General features: G+C 35.1%; 1 protein-coding gene across 1 annotated transcript in view; it reads left to right on the top strand.

Annotated features, from left to right (window-relative positions):
* The first annotated feature begins 24,661 nt into the window (after window positions 1-24,661).
* Window positions 24,662-26,818, top strand: part of LOC113228958 (tubulin alpha-3 chain-like) — a 40,503-nt gene continuing 38,346 nt past the window's right edge. Inside the window, exons 1-3 of the mRNA XM_026462402.1 lie at window positions 24,662-24,810; window positions 26,398-26,620; window positions 26,758-26,814. Of these exons, the coding sequence (XP_026318187.1) occupies window positions 24,808-24,810; window positions 26,398-26,620; window positions 26,758-26,814 (283 nt within the window). The 5' untranslated portion in view covers window positions 24,662-24,807. The remainder of the gene's footprint in view (window positions 24,811-26,397; window positions 26,621-26,757; window positions 26,815-26,818) is intronic.

Here is a 26,818-nt window from a genome sequence, read left to right on the forward strand (position 1 = left end):
AGCGATTCGTTCTGTGTACCATTTAGGTTCTCGGGATTCTCTCAGAGAAAAGAGAGTTTCAGAGAAGAAAGAGACTGGTATTATGACTGTGGCATCACAGTACATTTACTCAAATATTTTATATGCCCGTAAAAATATACATAATTTCAATAAGAAAGAAGATATCCATAATATTAACCTTAGAGCTAAGTCCAAACACATGGTACCACGATTTCGTTTAACCAAGGTAAACGACTCTTTTGGGGAACTGTATACGTTTTTACAATAAGATTCCGGAACATATATTAAGATGATCATTTCCTAAGTTTAAAAACAACATTATTTTCATATTATTTTGATCAGCTGTGTGTAATTATATATTTGCATAAGCTATGTACAGAGTTGTATAAGATAATATTATTTTAAGTAAATATGACTGTGTATCTGTAATTGTATCATATTGAATAAATAAATAAATAAAAATATTTTGATTCAAAAGTCATATTACAAAATTGAAGACTACGTGATAGAGAAAGATGTATGGAAAGACGACATGGCTCTAGATTCCACACTTATTTGATTCATAGCATGTTTATTTGAAAAGAGCAATCCCTAGAGTTTCTTGCTCGTTCTCCCCAGAGAAGTCACGAAGTCACGAACGAGCAGTAGCTTAAATGTGACGTTTTCAAGTGTAATTTTACCTATGGAATAAATGATTCTTTGACATCTTTGACAACTATGTGTTTGTAATAATATAGTCATTCAAGGTTGTTAGTATTTTAAAAATAGGCCTGTAAGTATATCTGTTTAAGAATCCCGACATAGGAAGATATCTCCAGATTAACAGACGAATGAGGCACTCCTAAACAAATTAATCACAATCGTTTCTCAAAAACTCACAATGCTGAACTCATTTGTCGCTAGCACGTCTCGTTAAGTTAGTTGCTACGGAAACGATCTCAAGAAATAGACCAGAATAGTTCGGCCTACACACACCTTTCTAAACAATTTTTGTCCTTCTCTAAATCATTGATTTCTGTATGTTTGTTTCGTTTTTCGCACCTACATAAAGTTTTCAAGGACTTTGTCTTCTTAACACGTTGTGAATGAGTGTGTGGTATATACAGTTTAAGATTCTTTACAATTTGTCGTATTGCTTTAGTTACACTTATTCGGTTGATTTAAAACATATTATTTATAAATTCATTTATTTAATTCAAGCAACATGACCCATTATACACACTTTAAGGACTAACATGCATACAATATAATAAAACACTATTTATTTATTTACACTTATGAACTGCGACGTGTGACGCAACTTGGGTGCCCGGTAACCGGCTTCGGAAACGTCGATATATGACACCCTTCAACCAAAACTTGTCCTTCACGATGGTCGACAGATGTTTAGTTGGTACTCTCGCCACAAATGAATTAATCATATTGTGACGGGACCCATTTATTTTATAAAAGGGTTATAGGCACAGCTTTACAGAGTTCTATCATTTCACAATTTACATTAAGCGCACGTACACAACTACAGGTACATCTTACTTTTTTTGTATAACTCTAATGTGTCTGGTGGTAAGCAATACGCCTGTCCCTAACAGTTGCAGTGCCACTGAGAGCTTTAAATCACTGAGATCTGAGGGGCACTGCCACTGCACCCTAAGACAAGTTGACAAGTCCCATGTGACTGTAACAAATAAAAACACTTTTGACGTATGAACGCATGTGGCCTTATAAATATTATATTCTAGTCTGTTTACATATTATACAGTTGTCTGGTACATTTTTATCTCATATATACAATACACGGCATAATCTTATGACGAATCAGTTTTCAGAATCGACACCATTGTCAAAACCCCCAGGGTCAACTTTGGGTCGACAAATAAATAGCGCTCTCGAAACAGGGAGAACTGGTTTCGTCGAATTCTTTGTTTTAATTGGTAAGCTGGAACACAGACGGAAGACGAGATAAAACCTAACATGGCGTAATTTAAAATACGCAGACGTATCTAATGTCGCAGGGGAGTTTCAAAATGGCCACCGGAAATATATAATGATTTCCCGCGAAAAAATGTTAGAGACATAAACTATTCAAGAAAAATTACTATCTAAGATCTGGCAGTATAGCCATTTAGCCTTAGCCTTTATTTTTTTTCCATCCTCTGAGCCTTAGCCTGTCCTGAAGGACGAAAAATTTAACCACTGATGTCGCACGGATTAAAAAAACACGGTTTTTAAAACTAACAAAACAGACACTCGTTTTTTCTTTTTTTTCTTGTTCACATTGACAAGAAACTAGCAATGACTTCACTATATATTAAGTATAAATAGCGTTATAAGAAAATTCAGTAGGTAATGAAGAATAGATATATTTAAATTCTTTAATGACCTGAACGTTTGTAATTACAGATCTGCCCATGCAATATATTTATAAACAATGTTTTTCATCAATCGCACTTGAGAGGAAGCTTAAAAAAAGAATAAATTAAGAACTATAATAATTACAATGAAAAAAATATTTTTATGAAAATTTTTCTTAGATTTTTCTTATTAATAATTTTTTATTTTTTTTATTAATGTACCCTTTTTTTAGTAAACTAACGCGCATACTCAACATAGCCCCGCACTAGAAAACCCTGTGTCGCGGGTGCCATGTACAGATATAGGATACAGAGACAACCACAAATTACACCCAAACTCACGAGAGAAATAAATGTAGGCCATACAAATATTTCTCCCGGCCCGGGAATCGAACCTCGGACATCTGCGTGGCAGTCCGGCATGGTAACGGCTCGGCTCGATACCCAGTAAAAAGATCTTTAACAAAAACACAGGAGAATTTCGACGTAAGAGCATTACTACGGTGCAGTATGGTCGTGGGTTCAAGTATCGGGTCAAAAAAGTTTTTCTATGTGTTCGATCTTTGTATTAATAAACATAATAAAAACTAGTGGAGTTAATTCACAAAAAATATCTCAATAATACATATATCAAAAATTATTTCAATATATCATGAGAATACTGTAATGAATACCTTAATTTTTTCAAATTATCTTACTTAATTTTTTATAAATAAAATCCAACTCCGATTTCACTTCACTTTTATTGAGATTAAATTCTCTACTTTTCTATAACTTCATTATCGGGTCTTTTATGACTTTGGTTGATATGGAAGAGTGAAGTTAGACGTGGAATGGAACTAAAGTAGTCAAAAGACCACAATTTGGTCTTATATTTAATATACTATAGTACCGGCACGCTGTAATGGCCGTTTGACTGATTACAATATGGAGTTCAAATCTCAGTTCATTATCGAAAAAAATATAATCAAATGCGAGTCGCATCTATAAGTTTTTATATTTGTAACTAGTATTGCAATGGGTAGTTGATTAAAAAGTTTTAATAAAACGAAAATAAAAATGTTTACTTAATATATCGTCAATTCGAAACTGCTTTGTTTTACATTGAGCTTTGACGCGACTTTGGCGAAGGTAAAAGATGTGCTGGCCAGCGATCGCATAAGCGACGATTGTATTAGATTTCATTTTTTTAAATTTCGAATTTCGAAAAACAAATGTCAAGTTGTGTCGAAAACACAGACACATTCCATAAATTTTACTGCACGTCACTATTGACAACTATGTACAGCAATTAGCGCCTTCAACGTAGGTAAGAATTTTTTTAAATTTATTTATGAAATTTTTCTGAGTGTTTTTTCTGAGTGTTCGGTCTTTGTATTAATAATTAATTATAACAAACTAGTGGAGTAATTTCACAAAAAATAATTGAATATCAATTCAATAAAAATTTAATTATTTATGAAGGCTTTGGCAAAGCCATCAGCCTAAACATGAAGTTTAATTATAATTCTGTAAATATGGCCGCCACAAAGAGGATAGGCAATTTGAGGCGGCGTGGTTGGATTGACTCGGGATTCCTTAAAACGGGCCGATACGGGTATTTTAGTTCGAAATTCGTATAATTTCGCGTTTTAATCTTCGATTAAGGCACAATAGCACTATCCTATTCCACTTTAAACTAGATTTCACAAAACAATTAAAAGTCAAAATAAAAACGACACTTTTCCCTCCAAAAGATCCAGAGCGTAATGCTCCATAGTGGTATTAAAATAGTCAATAGAAGAACTAAATGGGGAAAGCGTAACATTATGTTATACAATCTTTTAGGTACTACTAAAACAAACATGTGACAACCTTACGACTTGTAGATATTGAAGCGCCAAACAGGCGGAAGTTGTAGTGCTTGTAATTTTTATAATATTGTGCTCTATATTCTCTTCCTTAAAGAAATCTGTAAACGCAAGTACCTATATTGATTTCGTTCAATTCTAATGCAAAGTTATAGCAACCTAATCGACTTGATGAATCCACTCGAAGTCTGCGAGTCAGACGGGTGATGTAATTTCCTGACAAGATAGCCATAAATAAAATGCAAACATACGGGCCAACTCTAATGACTTGGGGCAGCCAATAGCAAAATTATCTAAACTTAAATACCAAAATTGTTGGGTGAAGATAGTAATACAGAATTATGACTTCTTTATATAAAAAAAACCTCAGTAGTTTGTGGAATTATATCTAATTGCCAAGTTTATTGAGATCGGTTAACGGAAAGTGGGTGAAGTCAATTGCCACCCTTAGAGGTGAAATATTTTTTCAAACTTAAGAAAAAAGATATATCGAAGTCGGAGTAATCGCGTAAGATATACAAAAAAGAAATATACAGTCGTATTGAGGAACTCCTCCTTTTCTTAAGTCGGTCAATAACAAACTAGTGTCTGGAAACGGGAATAAACGCGTTTACATACGAACAGGTATTGTTCACACCTACCTAGTTTCCCGACGTTGAGTCAGCCTGTGACCACGGCCATTGCAACCTGGCCGAAACGTCGGGCCGAAACGCGAAAGTTTAAATAACAAACTAGTGGTTTAATTAAGAAAAAATGAATAAACATAGTAGAGAAGTTTCATGGCATGAAATAAAATCAATGCATAGTAACTTCGACTAAGTTTTTTTAATGTAAATTACGCGATTACTGCGGCATTTGTGAACCTTTTTTTTTTTAATAAATAACGCACACACTCAACATAGCCCCGCACTAGGGAAACCCTGTGTCGCGGGTGCCATGGACACACACATAGACGACCACAAATTACACCCAAACTCACGAGAGAAATAAATGTAAGCCATACAAACATTTCTCCCGGCCCGGGAATCGAACCTGGGACCTCTGCGTGGCAGTCCGGCATGGTAACCGTTCGGCCACGGAGGCAGTTAAAACCTTTTATTATGACCTATTTTGATGATTAATTTTATGTTGTCTCCGTATTGGTATAATAGCACGAAATATGTATTTATCTAGATATTTACATAGTTTTAATAATTTAATGTTTCTAGTTCTAAAGTTTCCGCGATTGTTACACATAGGAAATGAAACTGTTTTTCCGAATTTAAATCGCGAATATTTGTTTTTTTTAAACAACCCAACGTTTTGGGCCCAATACAGTTCCCATGTCCATGCCCAAGTCAACCGTGACCATAAGACCTGTAAATGGCCCGAAACGTTGGTTTGTTTGAAAAAACAAAATATACGCGTTGTTTAAATGTTTTTTAAAACCATTTAAACCATTTATTTCCACACACATTAATTACATAACAAAATTAAGCTTAAAACATTATATTAAATGCAAAATAAATAAATGTATACATAAATAATTTATGTGCCGGGGGACAGTCTAAACATTTTACTGAGGAGCACAAGTTGCTCAACAGTGGTTTTCAGCCTCCATGTTTCATCTTTGTTCCATCTACTACGGAAACCCTGTACCGCGGGTGCCACGGACACACACATAGACAACCACAAATTACACCCAAACTCACGAGAGACATAAATCGACTGTGAACTGGCAGCCGGTACTATCTCAATTTTGACAATTTTACAGGATGAAGAAAAGAATTGCTTGCGTCATATATATAGCGTCTGGTTAGGAGTTAGTAGACGTTGAATGAAGTCGAATCTGGCACCAAAATTAAATGTATCTGAGATGGGATGTCGGAGTATGAAATAGCATAAAATGGTATTAAAAAGTGAAATCTTTAGAAAAATTGAGATAGAACCGGTTGCCAGTTCACTGTCGAAATGTAGTCCATGCTAATATTTCTCTTGTCCCGGGAATTGAACCCGAGACCTCTGCGTGGCAGTACGGCATGGTAACCGTTCGACCACAGACGCAGATCTTTGTAGGTATGTTCTATTTCCATACACACTATGTAAAGTAAACATACATTCTATGTAAAGTGTACGATTAAAATGTCACGGATATTGGACAAACATCTACTTGTCGTCTCTACGTTTGCTCATTGACATTTCGCAAGTCCAGTCATCACACATAAGCCAAATCGATTTTAGCGTCTAGTGACGTGGGAGTAGTCTTACTATGGTTTATTTTCGCCCCGTGTCGGGGCCAACTGGGGCTTTCTCGAGGAAGTTACATCATCTGGCATCGAGTCAGATACAGGTAGACTCATTTCAGGAACTATTGTAGTGGATTGTGAGTCATATTCGTAGAGAACATGTTAATTTTAGAATTACCTTCTGTTCTATGCAGATGAAGGCCCTAGTGACTCAGGTCTTAAAAGTACTTAGAGCTGTTGAAAAGTCTCTGTCCCTGACAGAATCTACTTACTTGGGGAACAAATCTGACCTCCTTGTCATAAATAACAGTAAAGCTTCTTGTGAAAGAGTTCGTACAGGGCAATACTGCCACCTTACCTATTTCTGCCGCCAAGCAGTAATGTCAGCATTACTGTGTTCCGGTTATGAAGGGTAAAGGTGCTGGTGTAATTACAGGCACATGGGACTTGTCAACTTATGTCTCAAGGTGACGGGCGAAGTGGTAGTGCCCCTCAGATCTTTGCGATTTAAAGCTCAGAGTGCCACTGCAACTGTTATGGACAGGCGTGTAGCTTACCATCAGGCGCACGACTTGTTCGTTCCGTCACTTAATATTATAAAAAAAACGTAATTGCATTGCCTCTTGCAGATTCTTTTGTTTTTCAACGATTTTTTTTGCCGTAGAAAATTAATTTGTGAGAAATTTATTTCTTCACTCTGATATGTACCTTTACAGCTACCTACTACATCACTGATGGCGCTACGACAAAAATTCGTGAAAAACGAAAAACAAACCATCGTGGCATTCAATGAAAACTTAAAAATAGTGAAATTTAAACTAAATAAGGTATAAAAAAGCGCTCATAGGCAGTGATAGATCTCGTGTCGCTGATTCCAGAAAGTTAAGAACACAATTTTGCTAAAAATGTCGACGACGTTAGTTAAAGATAAGCAGGGCAGAAATTCAGTCTCTGTTTTTATTCGGGATAATTTCATTATTACATTAGATAGGTAAGTACTTTCGTTATCTGGTTCTTGGTACAGCAGCTACGAGAGGCGGCTGAAAAGTATTCGACCAAAGTATGAAATAAAATACAACCATGGCTAATTTTTTTATCATTTTATCATTCAAAGCGAAACGTATTAAACAAAATACTGTCACTTTTTTTTAATTTATTGAGGCTTTGGCGAAGCCATCAGCCTAAACATGGACTGTCACTAATTTTGAAAAATAATAAATATAACGAATGCGTCACGATATTGGCCTGCATTATTTTTTAATTGAAAGTTGTCAAAAGAGATTTACTTTTCAGACGTTCAGTTTCATTTGTGATTAAATAATGAAATGAAGTATAATGCTTTCCCGTTTATATACTAACGTATATTTGTGTTTTTCTTCTGTTGCTTCACAATGCGACTCGTGCGCAGCATTACTTAACAGAATTGAAAGCAAGAGTGCTTTATAAATGTATACTGTTCAACCTGTCACAGTATTGTTTCGGCTAATCCGTTGAAGGCCCTGACATCATTACGACCGTTTTTAGTGTGCCAAACAACGCATTTTGTATTCAAAGTAAATAAAGACATATGAGAATTGACCTTAGATTATGCTAAATGACTTGTAAAGGAAAAAAATGCTTCTTTCCGTTTTTTCTGCTAAGATTTGTTTTGCTCATGGTCACTGTGTCGTGTTCAGTTCGACATAATATATTTGTAATATGTTCACGTGAATATTACCGTTCTAATGCAGACGATAAAGCGAAACTACTACCTTCTCGTTCGCTCTCATCATCTACTATCAGAGATGGGCAAGTGCTCGGATTTTAACCCGTTGTTAATGCCGGTTAAAAAAAATCAATCATGTTAAAACCCATACAATGCCCAAAATGCAGGGCAAAAAAATGTAAACTAAATATTTCTTCTTAGGTTTTCGAGATTGTGACACATAGGAAAGGAAACCATTTTTCCGGATTTAAATCGTAGGTATATTTGTTTTTTTCAAACAAACCAACGTTTCGGGCCCGGTCCCATGGTCACGGTTGACTGAGGTGGTACCGTCATCAGCCTGTTATGTCTAATATTAATGCAAACCACCCTATTTTTTCACTATAGTTACAAAAGTTATTAATTAAATATCTTGTTTTTAATTTTGCAAAGAAACATTCCAATTTACGCTACATTATGTTTTACAAATTATTTTATTTTAACAATATGAATTTAGTCTTATGTCTGTTTAGGATTTTCATCAGAGGAAATACTGGATCCCAAACTGATGGTACGGAGAAACCATCTTCCTTGTTGAAATTAAAATGTTTTTTAATTTCAATGGTCTCTCGCGGCATCCTGGGTAGATAACGGACTTCTTTTACAACCTGGGGTTTGTCAAACTTCATTGAATGTGTAGGTTTATCCATGACATGCTCGCAGACTGTAGACTTGTTTACGCGATGGTGTTTGACATCAGCTATATGTTCTTTGACGCGGATACAAATACTTCGCTTCGTTTGTCCAATATAAGACAGACCGCACTCACAATTAAGCTTGTAAAATCCGGAAAAATGTTTCATTTCCTAAATATTTCTTGCAAATCGAGTTTAATACAAAATGTTTATTCCTTTCTGGTCTAGAAGATGAACTTGACTTTTTATTGAATCGGTTAGCTTGAAAATCGCATTGTAACAATTCGATACAAAAAATCGGTAGGTCGTATGCACTTGAATCGATTTTCGTAAACATGGAATCGTAATGTGCATCTTTAGTAGTGAGTATCCACAGGATTGCAAGATGAGTATAGTATGGAATCGCCATCGAGTATATAACTAGAAAAAGATACGAAATAAGCGCCCTCCCATCCCTGACAAGTCATCAGTCAAATGGTACTGACATCACTTTTAAATATCAACTCTCGTTTACGCTAAAATCACAAATTAGAAAGCTGAAATAGCACAGCGCCAACAAATTGACCTGTATGTACGTCATCGTATACTCCAAAAATATTCTGTATTTATTGTAATAAAGATAATATCTCTAACAATGGGGGGCTGTTCCATTCGGTGGTGTGGGAAAAACAGCAAAACATCTAATTACAAAACAAACGGAATCACATTTCAACGGTAATTAAATATTAAATTATGTAATTTTTCAATTTACGTCCATTATAGCAAAGCTCAAGTCGATTTGAAGTGAAATAGTTGACGACGCCCGTCAATTGTTTCGAATTCGGGCTGGCCAATCGGAGCGCAGTTGTAACCGTAATGATATGGCAGAATAGTTTTAAAACAAATTAAATGACATTTCGTCTCTATTTCTGATAATGTAATCGATGGGAATTGCTTTGAAAAAAAAATTATGTCGAAATTTGCAATAAGTATGGAATTATTCCGTATTCTATATTCGCCTTTTCTGCCCACGGTTTTGACAGAAAGGGGTTAAAACCCGACGCTTTACGTAAGCTCACGGTTAAAGCCCGGGCGGGTTGATTGGGTTTTAACCCACTGCCCATCTCTGTGTACTATTGAACCTATCTTCAGCTTTTATAGATAAATGTCTACGCTATTATGACTTGGACATAGTTATGCAAACAAGAGCCAATCCACATCTCGAGTGAAATTGAGTTATGTATTTAGGTAGAACACCAGACATGTCCTTTACCCGCTCTTAAAAGATCCTGGCAAAATACCAAGCTAAAACGGAGAAAATAAAAGTCCTTCAGGGTACCAACCTTAAATAAGTATATTTTTAATAGCTAAAAAGAACCATGCTGCTAAACTTCATATAATGTATTTTTTTAAATATGCTAAATGGATCCATGTCATATGTATTGAAGTACTGTAGATCTTTAGCGTTTTCATTGCGAAAACTAGAACATGGTTCTCGTTGACTAAATAAAAAGATACATAATGTTTTCTATTTATTGATATACATATAATGTAAATGTAAAGTTTCCCTATATCATTCTCAATGCTACACATAACTCACGTTGTTTGTTTCAAATACTTACCTATTTATTTCTACACACTGTTTTTACAAAAATCTAATTATCTCGAAAGTGATATTTTGTGGGTTGGTTCTAGTTTGCATAACTATGTCCACTTTAACTTCGGCCCTATTTAGTTTGCTACAATGATCCAGGTTTTATATAACTGCGATCATAAATCTTCAACTGCAAAACGTGATCAGAAGTGGTCCAAGGTAGTTGCTAGAAACGACATAAACACAGATGTAGCTGCTGTATATTTAGAACAACCGAAAGCGTTGTAATTTTTTTGAACACACAAAATAATTGTTAAAGTTTAAACAAACAAAGAGTGTCTGTAAATCATTCGCCGGTCATAAGAGGCGCCTAGTTGCTGCGCCTGCGGCTGTATGTTTCCACGGGAAGTGTGCCAATGGTACGAAAACTGTGTTGAGTAAGTTTTAATGTTCAGTAAACCTTTAATGTTGAACTATTATTGCTTTTAGTCGTCGTATTGTATGGCGTAATTATTTGTAGGGCATACAGTGTATGAAATTGACTAAAAGAATCTAGAGCGCTGGAAGTCTACCACGAAATACGATACTACGTGACTGCGTCCGCAACGAAGCTCATCCGTACTACATATGTCAGTTATACGATGAAAGTAATGTCAAAATTCGATACGAAAGCTGCCATTTGACGTTTCGGAGTAAGGACTTATGAGAAATCACGATCTTCGTACGCGTTTAGGTGGCCTCCGTTCCGATATGAAGTTATAACGATGGTCGCTTCGTATTTCGTGGTGGACCTGTTTCGATGTGACGTTCGGGCTTCGTTCGGGGATATTGGATGGACGCAAACAGGACATATCTTTCATCGTAGGATTGACAACTTTGACCTCTGAAAGGGCGATAAAAAATCAGTGTCTAATACTTACCAGCAGAGGACAATAAGTTTATCAATGTATATTTCATGCTATGTCAATTGTAATAAAGTTTGATTTCAATGCTCTGAGACCGACCTCGTAGCACCACATTTCTCTCTGCAATTTGAAACAGCATGCTGAACATACCGCGGCGGTGCGACGGAATCCACAGGTATGCTCGGGAATCCAACGGTATGCGTTGAAATCCACAGGTGTGCGTCGGAATCAGCCCGATTGCGCCAGGATAGCGTCAAACGAGTCGGACGAAATAAATCCGAGCGCGCGGTGGCATGTCAGTGGATGCCGCGGTATTCCAGCTGCCTGAAACCGTACCTGAGTCCTATACCTAAGTGCATATTTGCCTACATTGTTTAAACGAATCGTATTCCACTTACAGCACTTACCACTATAATTATCACTGTATAAGAGTGTAGTAACATCGCATTTGCGCACTCAGATCTAGTAGGTCAAAATACCGAATGTTATAAAAATATTCGTGATTTTTCTTCGTATGACTGAGGTATTTGATATAAATTTGACAGCATTTACTTGAGACGTCTTGTGTCAGACTATCATATGAACGAGCATCATTAAAGGAAATCGACGAAGTGCCAAATCAACAAAATATAGATTTTAAGACTTTCGTTGTTATTCACAAAATGGCACGTATATACCTAGTACCTAGTACCGTAATCGTAACTCAAAAACGACGGATTTGAAAAAAACACGATAACAAAATGTAAAAAAAAATACTGGATGAATGTTATAGCTAACAATGAGATTATTTTTGTTTACATAATAATTGGCTCAAGGTCACTAAAAGGGCAATGGAAAGGGCTATGCTCGGAGTTTCGTTGCTAGATCGAATCAGTAATGATATCCGCAAGTAATGAGGATATCCGCATGGCGACCAGAGTAACCGACATAGCCCTAAGAATTGTAAAACTTAAGTGGCAATGGGCAGGGCACATTGCTCGCAGAACCGATGGCCGAACCGAAGAGTTCTCGAGTGGCGACCGCGTACCGGTAACGCGGCGTGGGCAGAGCACCCACAAGGTGGACTGATATCTGGTGAAGGATGCAAACGGCGCAGGACAGATCGTTGTGGCAATTTTGGGGGAGGCCTATGTTCAGCAGTGGACGTCTTTCGGCTGAAATGATAACGATGATGATACATAATAATTAGTTTATTTATTTATTTATTCATTTGGAACACCACCAGATTACACAGAAAAAATATGATTAAATGAACATGTGGTAAGGCACAGTTCTTATGTGTAAGCCAATTCCACATCACTCAATATATCATCATCATCATCATCATATACAGTCTGACTTCACCCACTGCTGGGTATAGGCCTCCCAAGTTTCTGTGCTACTCCCCACGATCCCGTGCTAATAGCATCCAGGTTCACGCCCCCAATTTCTGCGATGTCATCTGCCCATCTCGCCGTTGGCGGCCCGACGTTCCTGTAGAGTCCTAGGACGCCAGTCAGTTGTCACCTTACTCCATCTCTCTTGTGTCCGTATCAGGTGTCCTGCCCAGCTCCACTTTAGCTTCGTGATGCGGTCCTTTGCCTTTGTTCGACTTCGAATCTGATGAATTACTCAATATATATAAATCGACTCGATATTATACCCAGTGACAAAAATAATAATAACTTTAAATATTAATAATCCAATTTTTCATTAAAGTACATGTATGGTAATTAAGCGATAATAAGATCGGAATAAATAGTTGGTTGTGTGTTTTTTTTTTTGTTGGTTGTTGGTTATATAAAAATATGACAGTGCAATTGCATTAATTAAATATTTTGTGAAAGATAAAAGAAAGAAATAATAACAAAAATAAATTATTAAGCTATAGGAACATTGACTTACAATTATATGGACGTCGGGTCCGCGCTAAAAAGTGTCCGAACTTATAGGGCGTTAAAATCGTACACAGAGCGTCATTCACGCTTTAGTCTTCGTTTGTTTGACTGACGGCGAAGCAAGCAAAATTAGACAGTATTGCGATGACATTACAATTTAAAAGCTTTTTCATATTCCTTTACATGTCACTACATTTAAATAGATTGACTTGGGACATTTTTTTCGTGGTTTTTGTATTAGACCCGTCGTCCATTTATTTGTAAGTCAATGTATAGGAACATGCAATTTGCATTTAAATATACAGATAGAAGCTTTAAAAATACCAAAACCGTTTGAATTGCAATTATTAATTACGTTATAAGAACGACACATTCATTCGTTTATCACTATAATAATTACAAGTTTCTTACCACGGTATGAGCCACTGGTCAGTCAATGGAGCGTGTAACATTCCCGAAATATATAAGGAAAAAAAACTCATACTGTGGTAATAACCCTGTAATCGATAAAGGTCTGAATATTTCAGATAAAAGTGAGTCATGGTAGAAAATCTAAGAGATTTTTTGTCATATCGAGTAACGGGAGGAACAAGTCGTGGCAAGCGACGCGCATCCATAATTGCAATCACATGTTGCAATGCAACTCAAAGATGAGGGGCATTGCGACTGCAACTATCGCCCTAACATACAAAGTTGATAACTCCCATGTGTCTCGTAGTTTCACAGCACTGCTTATATTATTAGTTGATGGCAGAAACAGGTAAGATGGAACTTGAATAAAGCCTGAAATTTACCGCCAAGCAATTTCTGAAGACACTAGGAGATTCCAAAAACAAATTAACAACTTTATTTTTATTTACATGCGAGTACGTTTTCTTTTTCTTATTTACAAAAGCTTTGGAACTACAGTTGCTTGGTAATCATGGATGGAACCTCGTCTAAGAATTCTGTTCATAGTTTTATGACCTATCTTTCGTATGTAGAGAAAAGCTTTTAACGGGACAAACAAGTTAAGATAAGTCCTATCCATAGCAGTTGCAGTGTCGTTCTGAGCTTTTAAATCGCAAAGATCTGAACTGGGTGATTTTCAGGTAAGTTTTTTTGTACTCAATTTTGGTGACAATTTCTTTTTATTCAAATATTTGTAGAATATCACCATGAAGCATTATTTAATATTCGAGTGTGGTACCTTAAAATATTCTTTAGTTAAATTTACTATTCGAGTAATTGAATAATAAAAATTGTCAACAAAACTGAGTACAAAAAACCTCTTCTGAAAATCTTTGAACTGCCACTGCGTCTCAGTCACCATGAGACATAAATTTGGTAAGTCACTTGTGCCTACACTCACCACATCTGCAGAAGCTGAAGCACATTCCTTGAAATTATTTTAAGGTAAAAAATTCAGCACAAACATCTTATAAACATAAGCTTAACACGTTATTTGCTCGGGTTTCGTAACGTTTTATAAAAGCTAAAATTAAATGGAATAACAATCTTTGGCTTGGGACAAAAAAGTAGCGGATAAACTGCAGTTAAATTTAGGTATACGGCAAGTTATACGAGTTAAACAAACTGTCAACTCTTTACTGATAGTTGTACTATATGAATTACAAAGCTCTTTTGCAGTTTCTGAAAAAAATACTGTTTGCATTCTTTCACATATGTGAAGCGTTCGCATTTTTTCTGGATTGTAATATCTCAAATGTACAATATTTTCAGGTATTATATAAACTCCGCTGCGGTTTTTCCACTTTAATAAGAACAAATATAATGGCCATTGACCCATAGATATGAATATTATAAATGAAAGTCCGGACTCTCAGTTCGGCTGTCGATGGAGCCCAGCCAAGTTTTAATATAGCAAGTCGTGACGTCATCACACTGCACTGTTTACAACATATTGGAAACATATTGTTTTCGCCATTCACGTTTCTGTTTCGCAATGCCAGACAGGCTGTTTGTAATTTTCATATTTGTGAAAATGTTTTGAGATCAATTACAATAATAACTGGATGGTAATAGTATAAATACCAGCCGGCCAAATACACAGATAAAATTTAAAAGAAACGATAAATATAAAAATTGTCTATGAAGTCGATTCCAAAACCCTTATGAAAAATGACCACCGTAAAAATATTATAACGATTAGCCGCGAAAAAATATTGAGAAAATTAAACTACTGAAGAAGAAAAATTACAATCTAAGATTTGGCTGTGTGGCCCATTAGGCGCCTAAGCCTATCTCGAAGGACCAAAACTCACAAAGTTTATTTTGCACTACTAGGCAGAATGTTTATTCCCTACCGAATGAAGTGCAGCAGTCTTTCATAATCTTTTTTCAGATACTGCACATTTGCGCACGTAAAATTCTACAATTGAATATTTTTCTCATACACAACATGGCGACCATTGACCTCAATTACTTCAGTTCACAGATTGGCATTAAAAAATTGAGCTTAGTTACGATCTGTAGAATTATATTTTCTACGCTAGTTACAAATTTCATGGTTTTTCGGTTTAAGAACGACCGAACAATTTGAAAATTGTGCAATTTGAGTGGATGCCAAAGAAATTTCTCACGCTCCGCTCGATGCGCTTCGACAACTACAAAAATATCATCGAAATAAATTTGTCTCCAAACACAAAATTTGGTATATATAAAATTATGTACATATACCTATTTAAACAGAAGAGTACAAGGACAGTTGCTAGTCTTGATGTCCAGAAACTCTAGTTAATCTTTTGGCGCCAACTTTTTATACAAACTACAAAACATTTTTATGTCAATAGTCAGATGTTTTTGTGTTGAAATTTATTTCTTCTCGTGTGAGTTAGTGGTAGATTAAATATATTTAGATATAGAAACGCCGTTAACTTCGTTTATTGATTTATCAGTATACAATTTAAATCGTTTATTTTTGACATTCTCGCTTGCTTTTTTTTAAATTTATTAAGGCTTTGGCAAAGCCAACAGCCTAAACATGAAGTTTAAATATGTTTCTGTAAATATGGCCGCCACAAAGAGGATAAATGAGAGAGGACAGTATTATTACTATAACACATGTTTTTCTTAAATAAATAAGCCTAAGGTATCAAGGATTCCACCTTGAAAGGTTACTCCTAGCAAGTATTCTTAGAATCATGCTCGTAAAAATAACCGATGACTTTAAAAGCATATTCTTGCCAAGTGCGCTTGCTTATCAAAGAATGACTAATAACCTAATACACACAACGACTAATAAGAAAAAACATCGCTATGGATTGTTTTTTGTTTCGCAAGCGGCATTAACAATACTCTTATTCTTAAAATGAAATTAATTAATTACTAAAAGTGTAGTGGAATCTTCTTATCGTGGCGAGTTTTTAAATAAAAAAATGAATGAAACAAGCCTAGAAATAAAATTACACTTGAGATCATCGAATTACCATAATGTTACCAGATTACTTTGAGGAGTAGAAACTCTATAGATTGATTATTGTAAATAATATATTCATTTATGTTCACATAATATAGTGCCTATTTACCATTTTTTTTAAATATCATCGTAGCGGACGTTGAAAATAGGCGTAGGTGTTGGCGGGACGATATTGATGGAGGAAAAGGAGTGGAAGGAAATCTATCTCCAGAGACAGGGACCAGTGGACGATTTTGGAGAAGACCTTTGCCCAGCTGATTACATTAGGTTAATTTTTAAAAAAAAGATAAAAACAACTTGAAAGAGCTCAACGGCTCACTCCCGGGATTTTTGTCATCCATACTTGTATGACCTTCGCGCTGCTGAAGTGCGACCAAATTTTCCCATGCATTTTTTATCCAGTCGATTGGAATAACTGGCGGAACTGTTATTCCATATTGCAGGGTGTTGCAAGGTGTTTACATTCTATATAAATTCTTCAATTCAATTTTCATATATCGTGGTTAATTTGAAAAAAGGCGCGACAGTCGCGCAGCCGCCGCGCGGTTGCAGCGCTTCTAGAAATTGTATGAAAAGTGACAGTCGCGTTTAACAGCGGCTAATCTGAACGCGCCCTTAGTCGCCGGCTTCTTTCCGCCAACCAGTGTTGCCGTGTAACGACTTAATCGCTAAATCTAAAGAATTTTATGAATATTTAGTAGAAGAAAATTTGGTTCTAGCGTCTTATTGACTCGTATTATTTTTTAAATATAAAAATCTTCACTGATCAATGGAAGGAAACTTTAAGTTTAAAATAAAGTTATATCTGCATGTCGTAACGTAAAATTCGAGGAATTGGACAATTTGCAGTCACGCTAATGGCTGCGTCTGGTGGCTTCGTGTAGTGGTGTAACTCAGCCACTAGTGGTGGCATTTGGCCTAGTGGGCGGCGGCATTAAGTAATGACAGTTTCACTAACGTGAAAGGACTACATTAGTCTTTCTGCCCCATCATAGATGAGTTAGTGACAACAAGCACTGTCATAGTTCAAGTAATCTTCGGTTTCGCGGGTTGTGTTTATCGAAATTGCAATACCCTGACGCATTGTGGTTTTCATCGTGTTTTTCTTAAAACGCTCTCAGTGTTATGATTACGTACCGAAATAACCGTGACCAATTTCAGACTGTGCAAATGAAAATGAGCACAAGGTTTCGAAACGACGATCCTGGAATTCGTCATTCAATTTATTGCATTGAATCATGTGTTATATTGAAGAAAACAAGTTAAATTTGGAATTATTGAGCCAGAGTTTTGTGGTTACGACGTCATCAGTAATAAAATAAGCAAACAAAATTAAGAAGTTTGCCGTTTTTGTGCAGATGACGATTGGCAAATTTAACGCCATTTTAAACTGTATTTTTGGTAATAATATGTGATGTGCAATACTTATATGCATTAAGGGAAATTCAAATGATCGTTATTTAGTTACAAAGTAATATATGTATGTTTATTGTGCATTAGTTAAAAAGCCATCAGCTTATCTGATGTAAAAAACTAAAATATTCAACTAACTATAGTCCGTTTTTATTGAAGATGGAAAAATTTGACATTTGCAGGGTTGCCAGTTTTCGTAAAATTTTAAATAGTCATGTAGCTATTGTCGATAGATTTATCGATAGGCTGGAAAGATGATAATAGTTTCCAAAAAATGTATGAATTGTGAGACTTATAACATTCTAATGATTAGTAATTGCGTTATCGCCGTCTTTACTCTTATTTTGACGTTTGGCCCGCGAGTATCAAAATCAATTCGTAAAGTATCTACAGACGCACGTTCAAATTATTGCCCTATTGTAGACTATGTAGAATACCCCCTGAACTCGTTTTTATTCATATACATTTTTAATAATGATAGTTGGATTTGATTATCTATACTGAATTAAAATGAAAAACCACAAAATTTCCCTTTTTGATTTTTAATAGATGTGATGAACTTACAAAAGTTGACAATTCAAATGTACTTAACAACGTACGTAACAATAACGTGAACTAACAAAAGAAACGTAATAAGCGCGAGCGCAAGTTAGCACATCCGAACAAGCCAAAGAGTGGTAGTCGAATGCGGCAAATTCAGCCGGCCCGCTGTGCCCGTGCGGCATTTTATTTATTTGTTTAAATTTTAGTAGCTACTTTTGTCTATAATAAGTAATATAATAACGACTCGCATATACCAATTACCAGCATAAGTAAAGATGACGTATATTTTTATTATACAGTTTTTTACGTTTTTCAATGTTAATTTATAATAAAAAAAATAAAAGCAATAGTAGCCCAGCAGTGGCACGAATAATGGGCCGATGATGATTCAAATTTAACAAGTTCGGACAATCATTGCGTAAGCGTAACCAATATTCAGTCGATAATTCATTCATTCATTCATTCATATTTATCGACTGCAATCACTAGCTACTTGAGAACGGGCAACACTTTTGCGCAATGAATTGTCAAATTTTTCCATCTTCAATAAAAACGGACTATAAAAGAATGATCACAAAACCCGCCATATTTCATGTTAAGTTCTTCTTCCTTGCGGAAAGGCAAAGGTCTAAGGACCGTGCAGCCTAGCCTTTAATATTCATTCATAAATATTTGACGATCTCCGTGATCGAGTGGCATGCACACCGGTTTTCATGGTGTCGCCGTCTCTGACGTCCCCGATTCAATCCCCAGCCGAAGTCAATGTAGAAAACTAACTTTTCTATAATGTGTCGGGTGTGGGTGTTTGTGGTCGTCACCGTTGTTTCCGATTTCCATAATAGAAGAGCTTTAGTTACTTACTTTGGGGTTAGAGGAACGTATGTGATCTCTAATATTTCGACTCATCCAAAGAACAGAGTCTGATGTGATTATACAACGAACATATGATAAATTTATAACCTCGTTATTTAAAATAAGGCATATCTATAATAGGTGTTTCCATAATTTTTATATTTTACTTCGTTTCGGATATATATAAAATCGAACACCGTTCGATCAGATAGATATCCACGGTGAAGAACAACGAACGAAATGTATAATATTCTCAGAATAAGCAGTCATGCACATAGGTCTTTATTCTACGGATGAGTCGATTTATTTATTATTTATTACAATACCAGTCCTAAGCCAAATCTACTTTGAAGTATAATAAAAATCCTTTCATCATGAATCATAGGTTTTTATTTTATTTCTTCAAATGAACGTTTTTTTTAATACATTATCATATACTACTTATATAATTGCCACATTCTGAATTGCATGCAATACTCATTAATTGTGTGTACATGACTAACGCCCATTATTTTCAACAAAACTAATAAGAGAGCCAATGGAAACCCTTCAGATCGAATAAATGTTTTCCATTTCGCAACAAGATCACAGTGAACGCAAGTCAAATATGGTCTTGAATTAATGTCATTAAAAGAGTCGACGGAACAAAATATCACCTGTTTTGATGAATGAATGCACCTTGCTAAAGAGAACTGGGTTCTTGGTTGCCTTGTACAAGTTGTGCACTATGTAAATCTGCTGCCGACCGAATAATGTCGCGCGGGATTTATTATCTCGAGTACAGCTGTCGTAATTTAATTTATTTAAGAATAAAAACTGTATGAAGGCTGCCTGGTTAAGTTATCAATGTGTAATTATTTTAGGACCCTGGAAGGTGGTTCTATTCGTCGGTAATTTTAATTACACTTCCCATCGCATTTTCATAATATATAGGAAAAAAGTACTTTAATGTGGCAATACTAAACATTCACACCAACCTACTTATGAGAATACTAACGCATTAACTTGCTAATAATTATTTCTGGCTCAGTCAACTATCAAAATGCGGAAGTAGACGAAACAGCTTCTTCATTTATAACCGACGACTAGTCTCATATCCGGAGATGTTCCGGAGATGTAAACGCTTGAGTTAAATTTCTAATTATATATTATAATTTTCTATATTAATTAATTAAACGCATAAAGTTATGCCAAAGTGACATTAGTCCTTTAGGCAAATTTTTCCCGCGCGTTTTACCAACCAATTTATCTAAGAGACTATATGGTAGAACCATAGATTGAACCTTTGCCTACCCAAATAAATGAGTGAAAACTTATTAAAAAAAACAATAATATCGTCGGGGATAGCATTGGTAAAGGGCGCGTATCTGCACAAACCAATTTTTTACAGGAAAGCGATTTCACGTTATTACTTTGTTATTTCAATGATTACAACTTTCATTTTTGCACAGTAAGCATTAATTTATGTTATCTACGGACTGATAACAATAGATTCCCGTCAATCAAGCTAATTTAGTAGCCATGACATACGCGGATTTGATTTGGACATTAAATTACATGGTCAAATGCTAGTTACGCGTAATTGCACTTTTCCCGGCGATATATAGATTTTAAAAGCCATTGACAAGAATTTGGATAGACAAACAACTGTCTCCTGCCATTAAGTAAGGAAAAATACTGGGTAACATTGTTTATACTACCTAAAGAACGTGTTACGTGATGACCCTTTTTTTATGAGCGTATACGGGACCCTAATCGCAACCTTCCACTCCAACCCACATTTTGTCAACAGCTGTGGCTTGTGGCGTGGGTGACCGACCACAGGAATTCATAAGAGGTGGTCTCTGTGGGCGATCAATGCTTAATTGGTTTTTTCATTCATAAATTTTTATGTTCTTATATTTCGTATTTTATTGAGTAAATACATGATAAAGAATTACAAACGTCATATTATAATAATGTTCTTTAATTAAAAGGCAGGAAGGGTGTTGGGAACTTAACATCCCTATATCATCAAATTGATGTTGTCAGTAGTAGAAATTGTTTGTAATTATTGTAAAAAAATATCCTGAACCGTTTAAACGTTTCCCATGGCGTTAAAACAAAGTAACATTGAATTTTGCACTATATGTTAAACAAACAAGAGAATAAAAACAAAGAAAAAAAAATTCATTGTTTTAGAACACCTATTTGTATACTATTCATAAAACTTCATTCAATAAAAACAGATATTTAAATAAAATTATCATCAATTTTATAATCTAAAGATAAGCACTAGGCTTCGTTAATAGGTATTTCCAGTTCACAATAATACATTTACAAATTAAGACAACAGATAACTATTTATTTACGAATACAAAGCCCATTACACGTAATTACTCAAATAGCTTCACACATCAAATCTATAATTATAGATTCAACAATTACTTTAACATAACAAAACTTGACAGTCAATACCATCTAGATATGTAACAAGTAGTACACTTATAACATACGACCATCTATTCAGCCTCAAGGCAGATCCTAGACCTAGGCATCTGGAAACAGTCCATATCTGTCGCATCTGGTCGTATAACGGAGACACAGCCTTAAAAGACGCTTAAAAGGTCACGTTAGGTTTCTATGAAGTTATTCCAATAAAAATCTATCCTCTATATTCGCTTAAATAATAAAGCAATAAATCGTAAAATAGGAATATGAAAACTTGCGACTTTTTTACTTACCGTTTATTAAAAATTATCCTGAACAAAAACTATTACTTCAGCACAACACTACACAATAAATGTCACTAGTTTTTCACAGAAACACACAATAAAGTTTTTGATAAATATTTACTTTTACTTTCTTTTTAAAATTCGAATTTTCGTTTCGTGGCGCAGTTGTTTCAAATACGTTCGCGCGCGGAATGATTTGGCACGAACTTGAACGAAGCGTGTAGCGCGGGAAAACGGAACGGAAATATCACATTTCGTATTTTGAAACATCCGATGTATGGACATCTCTTTCTCACTATCATATATTAGAGCAGGCAATATATAGTTACGACTAGAAATATTATGTTAATAATCATTTATCCTATGATTAAAGTACATAGTGAATCTGAAAACAATACCTGCTTTTAATAAAGATGACAAAAATCTAATTATCAAAATATTTTGTATTACCACTTTTACTCAGGCAATGTTTTTAACAGCAACTTAATAGATGGCGCTGCAAAAGGAACCGAACCGACTGTTGATTGTTACTCGGCAGATGGTTACGTATTGAACAAAGCAGTACAAACTCTGCTCAATAGATGTCTCTTATTTAAATGTGGGATGCCATTGATGACCAGTGGCTCTCAAAAATTAGTAAACCAAATTCAAATGTAAAATTATTGTGTATCTCGTTCAAATACAGTAATCACTGTACCGCTTAACAGCTTAACTTTTTGTATAATTTTTATAATAATACTAAACTACCGTACATAGTTATTTTTACTTGACATTGGCAAAATCATTGATTATTTCGATGGGGCCATAACATTTAAAAGAAGAAGAAGAATCACTGTACCACACACGGACCTAGGATTACGTAAGTTGTCCTTTGACACTTACATGGGACCTGTTTGATATTGTTTTTTGAGTTAGTTAATAAACTTTTAGCTATATTTGTGATTTTTTTGTTGCATTAAATCATAACGAATTACGTTTTACTAATTTAGGTATGTTTTTTAAGCTATTATTGAATGAAACTTCGGCATGGTGAAGTGATTAGTTGGAGTAATTAGATTTTTGTTTACGGTTTGCAACATTCTATAATACCGTTTTACTTATTCTGACCGATGCCACTGGCCGATGCCGTGTTTATGATATACTTTATAATTAGAATTATTCAAGATTGAGAGCCACGGGACTTGCCATAAATGGTACTGAAAACATTTTTCATTGTATTTGTGTGAGTGAAGTAACGCTAGGCCCTAAAATGAAAAATAAAGGCAAACAAACTACATATATTCGTAATGATAGGTGATAATTACAACAAAACCCATATATTACAGCATTAAATTTCAGGTCAAACTCTGTAAATTACTGAAAAATTACCCAAACGGCGCCAGACATGGTGTGTGTATGTGTGTGAGAAATGAAAATGTAAAATAATAGCTAACTTTTTAGAGATGTCCCTATCGATACTAATTTGTCGATAGCTATTATAATAATAACGCACCGCACATAAAACCAAATACTGTCTTTGTTAGCAGTAGAGCTCATTGTGAAAGAATTTATCCAGGTTAGTAACCTTACCTATTTCTGCCGCCAAACAGTAATGATAGCATTACCGTGGTCCGGTTTTTAAGGGTAAAAGTGCTGGTGAAATTACATGCACATGGGACCTGTCAACTTACGTCTCAGGGCGACAGGCGCAGTGGCAGTGCCCCTCAGATCTTTGCAATTTAAAGCTCTGAGTGGTACTACAACTGTTATGGACAGGCACGTAGCAAGGTAAGCCTGATGGTTCAGGTGCACGACTTGTTCGACCCGTCACCTGATATCGTAAAAAAATGTTTTGGCAATATACCCAGTTATATTCAATATTTACTTTTTATTTGCACATATTTTTGCTGAGTGGAGTTCATTTTGATAACGTTTTCATTGTAATTGTTTTATTTTGAGTTTTATTCTAAGATTATTTCATTTTTACAATTATAAACTATTTTTTTTTCTTTCTAAAAACAACACTAACGAGACTGTGTCTAATTATAAACTGTTCTTACGTTATTTCTCAATTTGTATATTTTTCTCTGAAGTTAGTTATTAATAAAATTTAAATATAAACACAGGATAGGTATAGCACTAAATATTGAAAGTACGGATACAGTTCAGGTTGTAGTAAGTGAAGGTTGGTAGTTACCACGGATGAAAGGTAACGATTTACCCCACCAAGATATATGTATGACAGTGTATTTAAGTACATCATACGTAATAACACCAGAAGTATTAGTATTCACAGTACAATATTTGCAAAAACATTAGTCTAATAAAATTAAAATCCGGTATTATAATATTGTATTTATTCAGTGACACAATTATATTCAGTAATATTTTTCAATAGTGTATTTTACTTTATTGATTTTTGTTTATCGATAATCACTCGTTTGAACAACCCTAAAGTTGAATGAATCACCCACTTCTTCCCGCAATGGTGACATAATACAGCTTTGACCTCATTGGCTGGTCCGCCCATGCGGCAGTCGTATTAACCAATCAGAACTGTCCGTGCGATGCGTCACTTCCCCCTTGACACCCTTGGTATAAAAAGACGCCTAACGGATTTTTATCCGAATTATTTGTTTGGCAAGCCTCTTTACCGGTCGCGCTGAACGTCGCCTGAATTAATTTGTAAAATTAATTCTGCGTTAAGTTAAACAAAACTCAAGTTAAAATGGTGAGTAATATTTGTAATTCCGTAATCTTGATTTTTTAAGGAATTTTCTTCTATTGTTATGATAGATTTTAACGTTTTTACCTAATTGGTTTCACTACCTACCTACGAAGAATGATATCATTTTCCCTGCTTGTACTTAAAATTCGTGATTTTTCTCTTGTTCTATCGATCAATTTCTTTTTATTTGAACCAGTTTTGATGCGATTTTGTTTCGGCGTCCGTAACTGTACCAGATTTTCGTAACATTTTCTAGGGTGCCATGCCGGACGCCCTTGTTGTATCGATTTTTATTCAAAGGTCGTTTTACCTGTACTTTAACTAGACAATATAAAGAACGAATTAACTGATTTCCACAAAACTATAGCGGATTTTCGGAAATTTTCTGTGAAACCAAGGCGTGACAATTTTTGTTATCGTCTGTTGTAGGTAGGTACGTACCTAGACATATTTTGTTAGGTGTTTACCCTTTCACAAAACCATGGATACCTATTAACGAAACCAGAAAACTTATTTAGTTTTACTGATTTATTTTTGCTGCCCAAAACTTATGTCCTTGATAATTACATCCAATAAAAACATAGTCAAATTAAATTTCATCCATAAAAAGATCGTTGCCTACATTAGCCACGAAGTAATTTATAATAAGAAATTACTTTTTTATTTGAAATGCACTCACCAAACGAGAGAATTCTAATAAATATTACATTGTATGTATGTAATTATTGTAACATTTTGTGCGAAATAAAAACTTCTAAATTTAAATTTTTGTTACAATTAATGTGTGTAAATAAATTATTTTTTCGCAAATTAACATATAGGATTTGGTTACTTACGTACACTTCTCCAGAGGACTTAATACATCGTGATATAACTTCAACGACACGAGATAAGATTATTTTATAAGATAAGATATAGGTATATTACGTAGATATTATATAACTTTTTTATAAGAACATAAACAAATACTTTATTCAACAGCAATGTCTTTACATTAAAAACTTTCACTACAAGCACTAATTAAATATAAATAATAATTAAAACAACATTAGGGAAAAGGACAAAATCTTGGCATTTAACCAACTCTTAGCTTTCTGATAGAAACCTGTTTTGTGAAATATTCTTGCTGAGTTTATCAAGCAGTACTGTGAGCATTACAGCATTCCGGTTTCGAAGGTTAAAGGTACTGGTAAAAATTACAGGCACACAGACTTTTCAACTTATGTCGCAGAGTGACAGTTGCAGTGGCAGTGCCCCTTATGTCTTTGTAATTTAAAGCTCTGGGCGGCACTGCAATTGTTATGGACACACGTGACGCTTACCACCACTCTGTATCATAAAAAAATCTGTTTTGGTACTTATTGACTTTATCTGTCGGTTTATAACAGTTCTGTTGCCTGCTTATTAAACAACATATTGTTATGTATAATAAATGTATACAACCTTCAAATTCCAATAAGTTTGTGTGAGATCGATCATCCATAAACCAACAATATGTTATGTAAACCAAATAACAATACTGCATGGTAACAATAGAATTATAGCAGTGTAGTATAAGTCAATAATGGTATATTTTCCTTTGTTCCACAGCGTGAGTGCATCTCTATCCACGTTGGCCAGGCTGGAGTCCAGATTGGAAATGCCTGCTGGGAACTGTACTGCCTTGAGCATGGCATTCAGCCTGATGGCCAGATGCCAACAGACAAGACAATCGGTGGTGGAGATGATTCCTTCAACACCTTCTTCAGCGAGACTGGAGCTGGCAAGCATGTGCCCCGTGCCGTGTTTGTGGACTTGGAACCTACAGTAGTAGGTATGTATCAAGCTGAAAGTATAATTAACCAGTACGAATGGTGCTCTGAAACTGCTAAAACAAAAATTTTAAAAAACCATGTGTCAAGGAAAATACGAAATTTTGAAAGTAGTATAACCAGTGTTCTATGTCCACAGATGAGGTCCGCACTGGCACATACAGACAGTTGTTTCATCCAGAACAACTTATCACTGGTAA

Source organism: Hyposmocoma kahamanoa, unplaced genomic scaffold, assembly GCF_003589595.1.
Source record: "Hyposmocoma kahamanoa isolate Upper Pololo Valley unplaced genomic scaffold, ASM358959v1 263, whole genome shotgun sequence".
In the NCBI taxonomy this organism is placed as follows: domain Eukaryota; kingdom Metazoa; phylum Arthropoda; class Insecta; order Lepidoptera; family Cosmopterigidae; genus Hyposmocoma; species Hyposmocoma kahamanoa.